This window comes from Equus asinus, chromosome 7, assembly GCF_041296235.1.
Source record: "Equus asinus isolate D_3611 breed Donkey chromosome 7, EquAss-T2T_v2, whole genome shotgun sequence".
Lineage (NCBI taxonomy): Eukaryota > Metazoa > Chordata > Mammalia > Perissodactyla > Equidae > Equus > Equus asinus.
In genome coordinates, this window is record NC_091796.1 from 38662627 (window position 1) to 38678226 (window position 15600).

The window sequence follows — 15600 nt, forward strand, 5'->3', positions numbered from 1 at the left end:
TGTGTGTGTGCGTGTGCGTGTGTGTGTGAGGAAGACTGTCGCTGAGCTAACATCTGTGCTGATCATCCTCTATTTTATGTGGGATGCCACCATAGTGTGACTTGATGAGCAGCGCTAGGTCCACATCCAGGATCCGAACCTGTGAACCTCAGGCCGCTGAAGCGGAGCACGCAAACTTAACCACTAGGTCACTGCACCAGCCCCATGGCTTAAATTTTAATGTAACAATAATTGTGTAATTACTTAAAGAGTAGGAATTTTAAAAAAATTATCTTATTAGCAACCTCAATCTGAAAACACGTTTTGGCATTCCAAAATGACAAAAAGGAAGCAGACCGGGGTTGGGGAGAGGAGTCCGCTTTAGTAGCTTCTCTTTTTCCCAATCTGCTGAGCACCAAATGAAAACCTTGCAGGGACTCAGGGAGGGCTGTCAAACGAAGGGACACTACTGTTTATAATCAAAGTAAGACTATGAACACAAGAACGCCTCCCTGAGATGTCAATGCCTCCAGCATTTTTGACAAATTACCTCTCGGGGCTTTGCCAGGGTAGGCTGATGCTAAATAAAGAACAAAGAATTAATGTCTTTAAAACAAAACTTAAAAACAAACACTGCTTCTGGAAAAACAAAACAGGATCACAGAAATTTAAGGTGCACCTCACACAAAGGGGACTGCCATTTTAGGATTATGTAACAACAAACGCTGGTCATAAACTTCAGGACCAATTCTGTACCCAGGATCACAAGCTTCCACCAAGAGACTCCACCAACACACACTATAAACGCTTAACATGTACTCTTCCCTCTCGAATCTCTTGCCCCATTCCCCCTCATTCCAAGTCATGGCCAAAATCAAATTCTTTTGGCACATTTTACCTGCCCGAACCAAACGAGGCCTAGAAATAACAGGAAGACTGAACTCTAGCTGTATTTTCTTTACTAGATAAACTACACGAAAGGACACCATCACTAAAAGCAGCCATCAGCTTGGCTCTCCTATGTATATATCAGCACCTTCTGCCCCTTTCAAAAAAAAGAAATAATGCGTTAAGCAAGAAAGTTTGTCCTGGTTCAAGTATGAAAATCCCAATTAGCCTGGGGAGATTTGACACTGAAAGTGCACAAGTATTTTTTTAAAGTAACATACTAAGAAATTATTTCTTGGTGGCCTATAAAGCTCTTGTTTAATCTTTACCTCACTAGTGATTTACTTTCATTAAGATTAAACGATCACCTTTGGGGATGCATTTAGCAAAAACATATTTAGGAGAAATTTCCTTGATTCATGCTATAAGGTGAAAGTCATATAATTTTAGTTTCTGCCTATATGAACTTTCCATTTTGAAAGAATTCTCTCAACATAATATAAATACCAAGGGCCAAAAACACCAAGATAAACAATCAGAATTTTAAAATGAGCTAAAAAACAAAGTTCGTCTGATACCAATGGGATGTGTGTAGAGCGTTATAAAAGAGCTGCTGGAATAGTGCTTAAGATATTAGTTGAATACGACATATCCAGTTTAGCATTACAGGGGCTGATAGCTGAAAGACAGCCTAAAGTCAGGAAGAATGAAACTATTCTAACATATATATGCTAACATATTTCATTGTAGGGGGGAAAGATGCATTTCACAGGAGAGGAAAAAATCAATTTTTCCTTTAAAATAAAATTGACAAAATTCAAAAGTAAACAAAATCCACACAATGTTGGTTAAACTCTCAGTCCACTCCATAGCCTGCCATCAAGGTGATCACCTTCCAGCTACAGGAGGAACTGGTACTGGAGCCATATGGAGGGTTCTGAGCAGTCCCATCGGAGTCATGTCTGTATGTTTTACGGCATTAAACGATTCAGGAGGATCCTTAACAATGAAGTACCAGACACACTGCATCTGAGTTTGGAAGGATCAGAAAAGTGTAAGTGCTATACACTAGCCACCCCTTGAAGTTAGACTGCTAACTATGAAGTGGGCATCTGACCTAAGTACCAGTCCTATTATGGGATGAAGCTGCGTTGATTGCTTCCACCCAGGGAAAGATGCCTTGAGCCAGGGAACATCTGTCTACCTTGTCTGGAGCCCTACATCAGGGCTGAAGACTTCTCTGTCTCATGGCGAATTATCCTCTAGTACTTCTGGATCCTGCAGGCTGGGGTACTGGAGGACTCCGTTTTCCGTTCGACTCTCATTTCAAAACAGGAGATCAATGCCAACATGCACTCTGTTTTCATTATGCTGTTTTTCAATGTACTGAGATTTCAATGGCTTTCCATTGTCAAGTTCTGACCACCCTGCCTGCCTTTCAATGCTCCTGTCTTATTTTCCACCATGCACAACATGCACCTTGCCAGCCAATGAAAATTCTGATTCTAAAGCCTACACTCTTCTCACCAAAATGTTTGGTCTCCTACACTGTCTTTTAGCTTCCTACAGCATACTGGCCTTGAGGGTATCTTTTTCTACTTTAAGTCACTGTAGGCCCAGGAAATGCAAACCACTTTGGATATCAGATCAAGCCAAATATTCACAACAAGGTAAATCTGTTACAAAATGAGCGGCTCACACCTCTAACTTTGCTAGAACTCAAGGTCCTTGAAGGGACATCTAGCAGGCAGCCTGGCCAGATTTATACTCTCAAGTATTTGTCAAATTAATTCTCCAAACCAAATGGAATATTTAGATTAGTCCCAGTATCTCCCCCTCCAATAATCTAACGGATTATTTACTGCAGCTTCAAGAGGTCCCTGTAAATACAGAAAAGATACTGCATATGGAAATCAACCTCCTAAATTCAGAGGACCATCTCAAACCCCTGTTGTGCTGAGACAATGCCCTGTGAACAGACAAGACCAGTGACAACCACTGCTGAGCAGGGGTGAGCCTCTCACCAAGGGCACCCGGAAGACCATCCCTTTAACGGAAGCTCTGACAAAGGACTCTGAAAAGAAGTTCAAAATTGAGCATTTAATAATCAAAGCATCAAGTGATCCCTCGATTTCTAGAAGTACTAAGAAAAATATTAAGGGCAAAAATCACTATTTTCAAAAACCTATGATAGTGGCAAACCCCGATGACACTAATACACACACAATGCAGACACATAAAGCTAGACTTTTGCTGTCTGCAGCCACTGTTTTGGGGAATACGATCTGAAATCTACGTTCTGCTTTAAGTGAGCCATGTTACAATAACTTCTATTAAATGGAACACACTTTCACAACTCTATCTTTTATACACACACACGATATATTCTGTTTTCCCTAACAAGAGTTCGTTTTTCAAAATTGGCGAAGTTGGATGTCAGAGTCAATGTTTTAGGCTTAAGTTTTCGTTTTGCCTTTCTCTGCAGTCCATTTCCTGGGGCCAAGTAATTTTTTTAAAGTATTCGGAAACATATGCTACTGTAGTTGCATGTTCAAACACTCATGTGGAAATAGTCCTCTGGACTTATACATTCATTCTTAAAAGCCTAGAGTATGCAAACAAAGATGGGGTGGGCAGAGGGCCAGTTAATAAATCTCATTTCCCACTAGCATCTGCAAGAAACAGAGCTATAGGGAGTAGCCTCTCCAGGGAGACCAGAGCACGACTCGTTCGCTCTGTGAATTAAACAGTGTCACCTCACACGGCCCACACTACATTTATTTTTAAGCAGCTCTTAAAATATATGGATTTCTAGTGCTCATAAATGCAACGAGGAAGCTAGGGCCGAGAAGGCAATCACACAGTGGTGGACATGAGGCATGGAAACACATCCACAGGGCTCTGCAGAGCCATTATTTTGCACTTGCTCTTTTCAGCTGAAATTACTAATGCAGGGGTAATTTCCTAAAGGAAACTTGCTCTTCTAATCACAGTGCACGTTGGTTTCAATAATGATTTACCTCTCACTCTAGTCCATGCTGTGAAAATGGGTTCTGTTTACACCAAGAGATACCTGGGTTAGGATATCTGAGTCATGAACCATATCTGACCCTTATTTATAAACAATCTGGTGCAAATGTTGTGACAATAATCTCTCCTGCTGGCAAGAGTGACTGCCTGCCCACTGTCAGTGCTAGAGAGCCCTGTCTTGTTCTCCAGGTCTCGTCTCCTGCACTCACCTGTGCTACCAGCCAGGTGACGGTGTTCTTGTCCTCGAGCTCTTTAAAGAGACTCTTTGCAGTAATAACACCATTCTTATATTTACAAAGCTCTTTTAAGAAATTCTTTGTTTTGAACGTCTGAAGATAACGTCACAAAAACTCTAAGAATGCAATGGGATATCCTTATATATAATAAGCAAATGTAGAAAATAAAGCCGAAGATGAAGGACCTGCTGGGGGCCTACCTAGAAGTCAGTAAAGGAAGCAGGAAGAGAGTTCCCTCTGATGGTTCCAGCGCGCTGGCCTTAGCAAGGCCCTCCGTGGGACCCTAGAGAACTCTCAGGCACACCTCGTTGTTCAGGGCTATATAGAACCTACAGCCAAAGTAAAATTTTTATTTGGTTAAATCTCTACTCTGACTTTCAATGCCTTCCAAGTTTCCTCAGCAATTAAATGACAATATTATTCCAGCCTCAGGATGCCAAAATAATTATGGAACACTTCCTGGACAGAAAAACGTGTCACATTTTTCCTTCCCCTATGCCCCTCCAAAAAAATCAACGGTAGTTATACGACATTGGTCATCCACTCTGAAAGAAAAGCAGACCAAGGGAAACATCGAGTGCGCCCGTCTGCCTGTGCACCCTTTGTATAATACAATACAAATGCAATTCGGGAGGCTTCCTTCTTCATTTAACCTATGACATCTGTCACTACAAAGTCCAGTAATCCTATTATATAAAATACAAATGCAATGATGCTCTTAGGGTCTTAAGAATTTGTCCAGTCAGATCTTCATTCAAATTCAGTTTTGTTTTTTACATATTCTCAGGTACCATTTTAGGGACTCAGAAAGCAAAATGAAAATAATCCAGCAAATGGAAATAACTTGAATTAAAAAGGTAAATAAACTTTTATTTTAAAGCAGTAACTTATTACCAAAAGGTAGCATTCAACCTTTCTGCCGAGTGATTTTCCATTGCTATTTCAAGTTAGTTCATATGAGTAATAAAACCCAACAAGGCAACTTCCTTTGGCCCATAGTAAAATTTGAACTCTTTCTTAAAAGAACTGCTACCTACCTGGCAGGGAATAAATCATTTAGGAAATGAGGGCTTCACACTTATACCTATAAGAACAGTTTAAATAAGAGAGGTTTAAAAACAACTCAGGATTTTTGTTTTGATAATTCTACCTTAGGCTTTGGAATGTTCACAGAGAAAGGGGGAGGAGTAAGGGAGAGAAGGGGCCCAACTTTCCAATCACAGGGGTCTCTAAAAAGAGAGTCCCAGAAGTTGTGGGCCAATTTCGGTTTATATTAAGAGAATAAGAAGCACTTGGAATCACAAGGATGCCATGTCAACATATTAGTTGGAACCATAAGGCATGAGATTTTGGTGACCTCATGGGCACAGCCAAAATTAACTCCAAGTATTTATATTACTGCCAGAGATGACAGGGCAAAGGTTGCTTATAATTTTTTTTTTGAGTCAGTAAATAGCGTGTTTTTTTGATCAGAGAGAGGAAGTGGGGTACTTTTGGTCCTATTTTATAATATGCAATATTTTTACACACAGAATATTCTACCCATAACACCATCTAAATGTTTAGATGAAGTCCTAAAAAACAAAAAAAGTGATTTCCTGTTGCTCACTAGCTGAGAGGATGCGCTTTAGAGGTATGTGCGGTCTGCCTCAAAGCAAAAGCATTGTTGGTGGTTATCAAGGTAATATTTAAAAATAACTACCCCAGTACAAAAGAACTTCAGAGGAAATATGAGTGAAGCTATCAGTCTCCCTTCAAGTCTGGCCCTGAGCTTCATTAATAGACTCTAGATGCATTCTCCATTACATTGTTATCCTTATCAAACAATGCAAACAATTTTAATGAGCTTATCTCCGAGAACATATTGCCAGATATGCTAATGTAAAAATGATGCCAACCGTACAGGCCAACTCATTAATCAAAAGGTTCACAATACAATGACCAAGATCAATCCCATCCTCAAAGAGACCTCAGCAAAATACCAAGAATTACCTTCTTACTGTAAATAAGGGCGGGCGGGCTCCCCCACCCATGCGGAGGCCACAAACTCCTAAGAAAACGCAAAACGACGCCCAGTTTTTTTTCAGGTCCCTTGCAGTCCAGTCTCTTTCTAATAATCCTTGGGTTCCATGGAGAAAATTTTGGTGAATGTCTGACACCATGACCTCTGCTGTCAATCCTTGCACCAATCAGCGAGCAGAATTCTTACAAAGCTCCATCAATCTGGCGGTTTAACATCACAGACTGCAGCTTAATCTAGAGGATTCCATCTTTCCTGCACACACACCAGGGCAAGCGCAAACATTTTTCTCGCCATCCTCCTGTTCCCTGCCTTTAGGCACAACCTACCTAATGGTTCCTTTAAAATCTAAAAGGGAAGGAGGAAAGGAAGCGCTACAGCCTGTCTCCCTTTGGAGAGGGGGAAAAATCGCCTGCCTTTTTATAAATGTGGAAGGAAAGAGATGGAGGGAGACCCCTGGCAGGCAGCAAACCTATTCACAAAACGCTTTCCATCTGCAGTGGTGAAGCCTCAATGCATACCCAACGTGACACATGGAAATAGATAGCAAATAATCACAAACGCACGTCTGCACCGCTCCGGGGGCAGCGTCTGCTCCATTATATAACGGGCGGATTTCCGCGCGCCCCCGCCGCGGTCCCCCGCCCGGCGCCGCTCCCGGTGCCAGCCCCATTACCTGTAGGAACGCTCCCCGCGCACTGTGTGCTTCCGGAAAGGAATGATGGTCCCGTTATCCTGGATGATGTCGTTGTTGTTCTCGCCATTTGGGGACAGGGTTTGGGTCGGACCAGGCATTGGCGCACTCCCGAGGAAGGGAACAAACCACTGAGGGCTGGCTGGGGAGGAAGGTGGCTGCGTCTCGTCTTCCCGCTCGCCCGCTCCTCGCGCAGACCGCGCCTGCCGCCTGCTCGCTCGCTCGCTCGCTTCTCCCCGCTCCGGCTCCCGCCCCGCCCTCCTGCGTCCCGCCCTCCCGGCTGCTGACGTCAAAGCGCCGGCAGCAGCACCCGGGTCACGTGGCCGGCCCGTCACCATAGCAACCCGCTAACTCATCACCTCGCCTCAATCCGCACAGGGCCGCGGCATGACCACGCCAGCAGCTCCAGGCAGGCACCCGGACAGGCCTACATCTGGCATGTAAAACCCCAGGCCACCCCCAGCCCCCCTCGCAGCCTCGCCTGGTCTGAAAACCAGCTCTTCCTCTAACCATTTCCTTTCCGACCCGTGCTCCAACTGCAGCTGTGTACACAAAAGAACGATTCAGGCAGAGGGGTGTGAGAGACCCTTTAACTCCTTCAATACCAAGTTCTTAGGCCATTAAAATTAAACTCGGTCCGGTTTCTGAAAAATATAAAAAGTCCTGGTGGCCTGCTCCTAGAAAATGTATTAGGCGAAAGGGTTAACAGTTTCCAGCTTTCTTCCCCAGTCTCCAAACAGCACCAATCTCGTCCCCAAAAGGAGCCCCAAACCTGAAAACCTAAGAGGAAGCTGTATTTCCTTCCAATCAATGTAGCCTTTACTTTAATAATGTCAAGATTAAAGATTGCAAATTAAGAGATTTATTGCACAAAAGAATCCCCAAAGAGGGTTTTTTAAAAAGATAACCACCATTTTAGAACATCATGGTTCCCCAGGACCTCCCAATTCAAATTCTTATATCCTGATACAGATAATTGACTCTTTGCCATTTATTTTATTTTCGTTTGAAATAAACAAGCAAACACCCAATTTAGTATTTGGAAGCTCTCAACGTTCTATTTGTTCTATATCATGGCAATGCAGTTGTCAAATACATTGGCTATGAGACAGGTACTGTTATTATTATCCCTGTTTTAAAGATGAGTAAACTAGCAAGATTACGTAACTTGCTCAGGATCACACAGCATGAAGTGGTGAACTGGAACTTCAAAATGACAATGTGATTGCATAGTGATCTATATTTAATGTAAGCCTAATAAATATTATAGATCAAGGTAAGAATCAAGTATTTTATGTATGCTCTCAACATGACCACTGTGAAAAGACAGCTGTTAACAGAATTGCTAGTACTGGGCAAAGTCTATGGATTAGATTATAAACTCTGAACAGACCCCAGATGTGTCCAGTGCTTTCCTCCAGAGAGAAGAGAGTTTGAAGGATTCTCTGCTTATTAAAAGTAGGCTCTGACCTTTTGTGGGGTGGTGGGAAGGAAAGAAGAATTGGGGCATAAAAAACACAGCATAAATATATGTAGCACAAAGTATGAGGCTATGGCCCACCCCTACACATCACTGTGTGGTTTATCAGCTGTATCATTTTGTGATACAGATATTAAAAACAAGTAAAAACTTTGTCATTCCTGACAATTTGCCAGCATATCTCCCTAGTAAGAAGTTATTTCTGGCATCAAGCTTCTAGAATTAGAATCAAATGGTTTACAACCCAGATGGTAATGATAATCTCAAACGACGGGGCTTTTTTCTTTTTTTCCTATTTTATACTCTCCTTTTGGGCTATAATTTTATTTTCTGTTTCTCCAGTGAATTCACAGTGTACAAATTGATTCCGTCATCTATATCTTAGCTTACATGAGGCTTTTTCTCATACAATAAGGATCCAGCTCTGACCTAAGACTGACAAGGTACACAGATAAATATATCTGAGACACACCAAGCCTCCCATTGCACAATGAGCTAAAAGGGTTTGAGAGTGTAGTCATTGCTACAAAGATCCATGTTTCCTCTTTCTATTTCTGTTACTGGACCCACGGTCGTCAGTTTCCTTACTGATTCGTTCTGTTTCACGAAAGCTTCCGCTTTCTTTGGGGACAGTCTGAAGTTGAAAGCCACAGTCTACAAATCAAATATTTAATGTTTTCAGAGTACACCCTCTCATTTTGGATTCTTCATCTTACTTTTCCGTGATCCCATGTTTAAGTCATATCTTAAACATAATTGGTGTTATCGTGGGGACTAAATTTGTCAGAATTTGAATGTGTAGCTCATTGGCTATACCAACTAATTTTGTGGAGAAAATATTCCTACTGTTTTGAGCCTGCTCATAAAGGAGAGGACGATGGCCAAGAATTTGGGTTGATGGGCTAAAAGGGGCGGGGTAGTGAGCCAGGTGAGGGAGGTATCTAAGGGCCCTTGTAAATCTACCTTACGGACCGCTCTGAACCACATTACTATAAAGGGACCCAGAGAGCTCCAGAGACCTGTGATTACCCTCCGAGATGCTGGGGTAACAGGGGTAATAATCTGAAAATATTAAACAGATGTGTTTTCATTCCTCTCCCCATAAATCAGGTTACCCGGCAGCCATTCTCCAGTTTAGCCCTAGAGAGAAGGGGCGGGCAAATTCCACTTGGGGAAGGCGGATGCTAGGATATAGAGAAAGTGCAGAAAAGGCAGGAAGAGGGAGGGGAGAGTCTACCCTTTCCAAACCCAACTGGGTGTAGAAAGAAGGGGATGAACGTAGGAAAAGGCAGGATCTCCCATCTCCAGGTCCCCAAAGGGAGACGTTAGAGAGGCTTTGTCTTTGTTCTCAGAAGGGGCTTTCTTTTGTCTTGTTTCCCATTTGAGACTCTGGGAAAAGACCGCCTTAAAGATTGTTTCCCTGACACCTCCCTCCCCAAACAAGATGCAGCCCCATGAAGTGAAGACTAAAATCGGTGGCCTGGTATGGTTAGGCAGAGAGGCTGGGGAGAAGGATGGACATCTAAAGACCGAATATTCACCCAAGAGATGTTATTCAAAGTCTAAACTGGAAGAGGCTGTAATACTGTGAACTGGCAAGTTGAAAACCCTTTGTTCTCCCCACCCCTCAGCAGGGTGAGGAGAATTACATAGCTCATTTAGAAAAAAAAACTAAGCTAAAATGTTCAAGTACCTCCGACTGTGGATTAAGGTTTTGTCTTATGTATGCAGGTATATCTAAAATAAAGTATAGGCATCGCCAGCTGCCCCATGGAGAAGTATCATGCTTAAAATTGGGGCTCTGGAGTCAGGCAGACCTGGGTCGTCAGCTAGGTTTCACCACCTGCTGGCTGTGTGACTCTAGCAAGTGGCTTTGCATCTCTAAGATTTAGTGTCCTCATCTGTGAAGTAGGTGTAATAATACAGGTTTCATAGTGTTGCTGTGAAGATTAAATTATATAATATACTTAAAGCAGTTAACAGTTACTCAGGGTCTGACAGATAGCAAATGCTCTCTAGTGGTGGATGTTATTCTTAAGCAACATGTTAGGTGTATCCTAAAATGTTTATTCATTCTCTGGACACTTATAACTGGACTTCTTGTGTACTGGCAGCTGATAAACAAGAAGAAAGGTCCCAGGCTCTGTCCTCAAGGAACTTATAGGGTTGTGGGTGAGCAAGATAAAAATACCAGCAATTTTGGTACAACATAATGCTGTAATAATGGTACCACATAGGGTGATATGGGACCATAGAAGATGAGCACCTAATTCACATGAAAATTAGGAAGTAGGTCTGATAAGTTGCCCCAAGGAGCTATTACCTAAGCCTTGGATGAGTAATAATTATGCCCTTTTTTCTTCATTTCCTATGTGCCACACAGAATATAAGATCTCTTAGGGCAGAGGCTTCACCTGTTTGTACGCTGCTATATCTGCAGTTCCTAGAATAGGGCCTGGCAGGTAGTAGACACTAGATGAATATGTAATAAATTCATTTACTCAACAAATACCTGATCTGATTTTCACAACAACCCTAATGACAAAATTGAAGCTCAAAGAAGAAAAGCAACTTGTCTATGATTGGCTTTTGGGTTTTCTTGCCTCAAAAGTTCACATGCTCATCTATTAGGCTGTCTTGTCATTTAAAAGGGGAATGGTAGTAGAGAGACAAGATAAAGGGCTTTTCAAGCAGATACACTTAGGTTCAGAGGTAGGAAAGACTGTGATGCCTCTGGGAGACAGCAAGTTGTTTAGTATGGACTGAGAACAGAGTACACAATGGCAGGAGATAGGGCAAGGACCAGGGGCAGAAAGGCACTATGGCCAAGCTAAGGAGGTCGACCTTAATTCTGAAGGTGTTTTGGAACCAGGAAGTGCTTTAGGGAGGGAAATTAATGGTGAAATTTGCAGATCAAGAAGGTCTGATGCTGGCAGTAGTACAGAGGATATACCGGAGAAGATTCGAATGAATCAGTGATGAAAGCCTAAACTAAGACAGAAACCAAGGGGTTGTAAAAGAAAGCACAGATTGGAGATATTCAGAGGGTGTAACCATAGGATTTGCTGACTAACGGGATGTGAGCACGGATGCTGATGGGGGTTAAGTATCGGTAGTAAAGGAGAAAGAGACGTTTCAAATGAATCCCAAGTTTATGGCTTGGGTGACCAAGTGGATAATGGTATCATTTATCAAGCTAGGAAATACAGAATGAATTGCTCTTCTGGAAGAAATGTTCTCAATGTGTTTTGGATATAGAGGAGTTACCCATAGGACATCCTAGTGGTGACAATGAGTGGTCCCTGGGCTTCACACATAGTGGGTATTCATTAAGTATTTGTTGAATAAAGGAATATGTGGTCTTTGAACGTATATGTTTGACTCAGAGACATATAAGATTTGGAGGAAAATATTTCCAGGTGATAACTGAAGCTGTGGGTGTTGATGTTCTCACTCAGGGAGAAAGAGAAGGCCTGGGATGGAACTTTTGAAAAGCTGAGTGATAAAAGAGAAGCCTGCAAAAAAGAGACTGTGAAAGATTTTTCCTGATGGGGCAAATCACCAGAGGGAGTGCTCTCACCAGGCCCAGGGGAGAAACAGGTATCAGAGAGGAGGGAGAAGTCTCTAGGACCAAACGTCACGGAAAGTTTGAATCAGATAAGGGCAGAGGAGTGTTTACCAGGTTTGATAAGATGCTCTCCAAGATATTTTTTAAGAGGTTGGATTTCAGATTAGCCCCATCGATGATTACTGGAGAAAATAAGGAAATCTTCAATAAGTAGAGAAAGCTGCAATTCTTTGCAAAATCACTAATATTCTGACTTAACAAAGATATTGAAGGAAAGAGGAGATATTAAATCGAGGGTCATATATATATAGTATCAGCAGCCAACCAGAATCAACAAGTATTTGCAGTAAAAAGTTCCCAGCAATATTGGAGGGGGGCAATATGTTAATGAGCACCTGCTAGGCACCACATGAACTGATCCTACCTCTGAGCCCCATTCTAGTGGGGTCAAGACCTATCCCCGCCAAAGAAAAAAAAAGTTCAAATATATAAAATGCATGTTTGGAAAGCAGGATTTCTAAGGCGGACCCAGAGGACACAGAGCCATGAGAGCAAAAAGCAAAAAAGGAAACAAGCAGCAGTCCCAGCACGCAGTTCAATCAAGGAAGACAGAACTGGGCTCCAACCCAGATCTTAATTTTCAGAGTTCCTAGGTTATAGCACAATCCCGTTTCTCTTGAGACTTAGGCCAGCAAGCACTGATAATTGCTTATTGGCAGAAGTCATTGTCTCTCTCCTTCTCCAATACATGAGGTTCATCTAGAATAGGGATTTTGCATTGCCTTGGGTTTGAGACATGCAAAATACAATAGCAGAGAAGATATGAAATCATTAGCCAGGAATGGAGGTTGATCCTGATTTCATCCCACAAGCACCTACTCATCACAAATGCCTTTTCCATGTTAGAGTGTGTTCACTGAAGCTGATAATCGCTGCTGTCAAAGGCATTCACAGCTGTCACAGCACCTTCAGTGGAGGCTTCCTTAGATTGTTATCACCTCTGAATGCAGACAGAAGATTCCACTTAGCAGTCACCATTGCTGCCCTGGGACAAGTAATTTCTCCCGTGTGTATGTCCTAGGATATTTTCAAGTGGGGAATGGCAGGGACATGTTATCAATCAATGGATTAAAATATGCTCCACACTCAAAATGATAGCAGTGAATAAATATGCCATTGGCCGGCCAGCCAGTGGCGCTGGCCCTGTAATCACATTGGTGGCATAGAAATGTATTTGAGAATGATCCTTGCTCACACTCTAACCTGGAGTCATAGAAGATTTTATTAGTTCTTCCTTAGATCTGATGAGAATTTTATGATATGTGTATGCCTCCTGGCTTTTAGTAATATCATTTTATTTAAGAAAAATTGGTGCATGTTTTCCCCCAGATGAGGACAGCCCTTTTCAAAGCCAGTCTAAACAGGTGTTCTCCTCCAGGACTGACTTCTGAGATTCGTTGTCTTTGCAGATTATTTATCGACCACATTTATAGTTATGCTGGTATATTCACAAGGCAGAATTTTGTAAGCCTCCTGCCTATTTGCAAGTAAAATAGCAAGGTTTCCTTAATGTCAAAGCACTGAACACACAATTGCCGAAGATAAGATTTCTCTGTGTGTTGGAATGTTCTAATTTTCTTTTTCTTGAATTTCCTCAAGGTTGGACTTAATTTTGTGGAATAACTCATAAAACATGATGGGAATGCAATTTAAAAACACTTGCAGTGCATTGTGATTTCTGTAATCATTCAATCAAATCTGTGCAATGTGAGGTTTCAGTCTATTCAATAAAAATTTGCTTTTGAATTACACCATCTGGTTAAATTTAAGAGCTTTAAATATGTTTTCCATAAAAATACAATGTGATAAATGTTATAATTGAAGAATGTATTAAGTATCACAGGAATACAGGGACTAAAGTAATCATGCCTGGGGAAAATAGGAAAAGCTTCCCCAAGGCTTGTATTAGGGCCAATCATGCGTTCAACAAAAATCTGAGCACCTACTATGTGCTAGGAACAATTCTAGGCATTGGGGATGCAGAAATTAACAAACGACAAAATTCCCAGCTTTCATGGAACTTACACTAGAGTATATGAGCGGGCGTGTTGTGGAGTACGAGAGTTGGATATGAGATCAGATAGATCGCTGAGGGACCAGCATGGACAGGACTTTGAATGGCCATGGTAAAGACTTGGGCGTGGAACCACGGTTAGAAACCATTAATTTGTAGTAGTGTCTGTTGGTACAGACGTGAAATTTTCTTTAACAATGACATTAATAGCTATAGCAACATCTAACGTCTGAGTACTTTTTATGGGCCAAGTGCTACGCTTTAATTGAATAGGTATTTTAATCCTCACAGAAACTTATGAGGAAGGGGTGATTTTTAAATCCTATTTGTCAGAGGGGTTAACGAGTTAAATCACTTAGCCTGATCACTAGCCAGGAAGTGGCAAAGCTGGGCATGAACACACATGCCAGGTGTCAAAAGCCGTCATTCTTACTCACTAACTCAGCCTGCCTTCCACTAGGGTCTGATAAAACCTGGGCACGAGAATACAGAATTTAGGGTTGGGGAGTAGCAGGGATGAGATGGCAGAAGGACACAGAGGCAAGAGAACATAGATTCTGGAAGGCAATTTACCTAGGCAGCAAGGAGGTAAAGCCAGGAGGAGGCTGGAGGCAGAGAGAATGAGTTAGGGCTGGAGACTATACAGGACAGCAGGATCCCTGGTGGTGAGGGACTGGAGGAAGAGGACTACGGGAGTTGTAAATTACAGTCAAGGAAAAGGGAGGGGGAGGGAGGGAGGAAGAGATACCAGGACTTGGGGTTAGCAGTATATGTGATTGAGAGAGGAAAATAATTTTCTTATCTTTGTTTATAGTGATTAACTTCTTTTTTCTGAGTAAACCTTAACTAGTAATGTCCATTTCTTTGCTATCTTCTGGAGGAGAGAGGAGACCGCAGGCATTTTTTTGGTATGTGTTTTCAAAGTTAAATTCTGCTTTCATTTTCACTATGCCAAGACTGTGATAGTTCAACCATCCAGCTATAGACTTGCCTATTTGAACGCTCTCACTGAAATGTGTCCATGCCCAAGTTTATGAAATCCCTTTATTTCCTTCCCCTATTTCCACGTTTAAGTAAAACACAACTTGTTGAGCTGACTGGGTAGGACAACTGAAAAGGGACAAAAGGCATCTTGGGCTCAATTGGGTGACAAGGGAGATGAAGAAACTCTAGGTATCATGAACAAATAAATAATTTCCCAGAAGACTCAGAAGGTTTCAAGAAACAGTTTCCTCAGGGCTCCTAAAAGTCAACTAACCCATTGGGATTTATTTCTGATTTTGATATTAAAAAGTCCAAAGTGAGAAGAGACTCTTTAATATAAATACAAAGCCAAGGGCATGGTTGGGGGAACAGTAGTCATAACAGGTACCAGTGGCCTCCAGAGTTTCAGATCCACTTAGTACCCAGGCCACCAATGGCAACCAGAGACATGGGGAGGGAGGGGCTTTCTGATCCTGGGGCTTGTGTGGAGTCTGGCGAGCATGGCTACAGAGCTACGGCTCACACATGGCTCCTCTTCAGCATGTCAAGGGAACATGAGGCCAGCAGCTGGGAAGCAGTGTGAGTAATGGATGAGAAATCCCAATTTCTGACCTCATCCAAATAACATTTTTAAAAAGAAAATTAAA

At 42.1% G+C, this 15600-nt stretch overlaps 1 protein-coding gene across 5 annotated transcripts in view; it reads right to left on the reverse strand.

Annotated features, from left to right (window-relative positions):
* MAPRE2 (microtubule associated protein RP/EB family member 2) overlaps nt 1–15600 on the reverse strand; it is a 147184-nt gene that overhangs the window by 87584 nt on the left and 44000 nt on the right. Inside the window, exon 1 of one of the 5 annotated variants that reach the window (XM_014829266.3) lies at nt 6830–7292. The exons of 3 other annotated variants lie outside the window; for them this stretch is intronic. In XM_014829266.3, the coding sequence (XP_014684752.2) occupies nt 6830–7185 (356 nt within the window). In that variant the 5' untranslated portion in view covers nt 7186–7292. Of the gene's footprint in view, nt 1–6829; nt 7293–15600 lie in introns of those variants that run through there. One more of the 5 variants, XM_070513237.1, reaches the window with a different exon arrangement.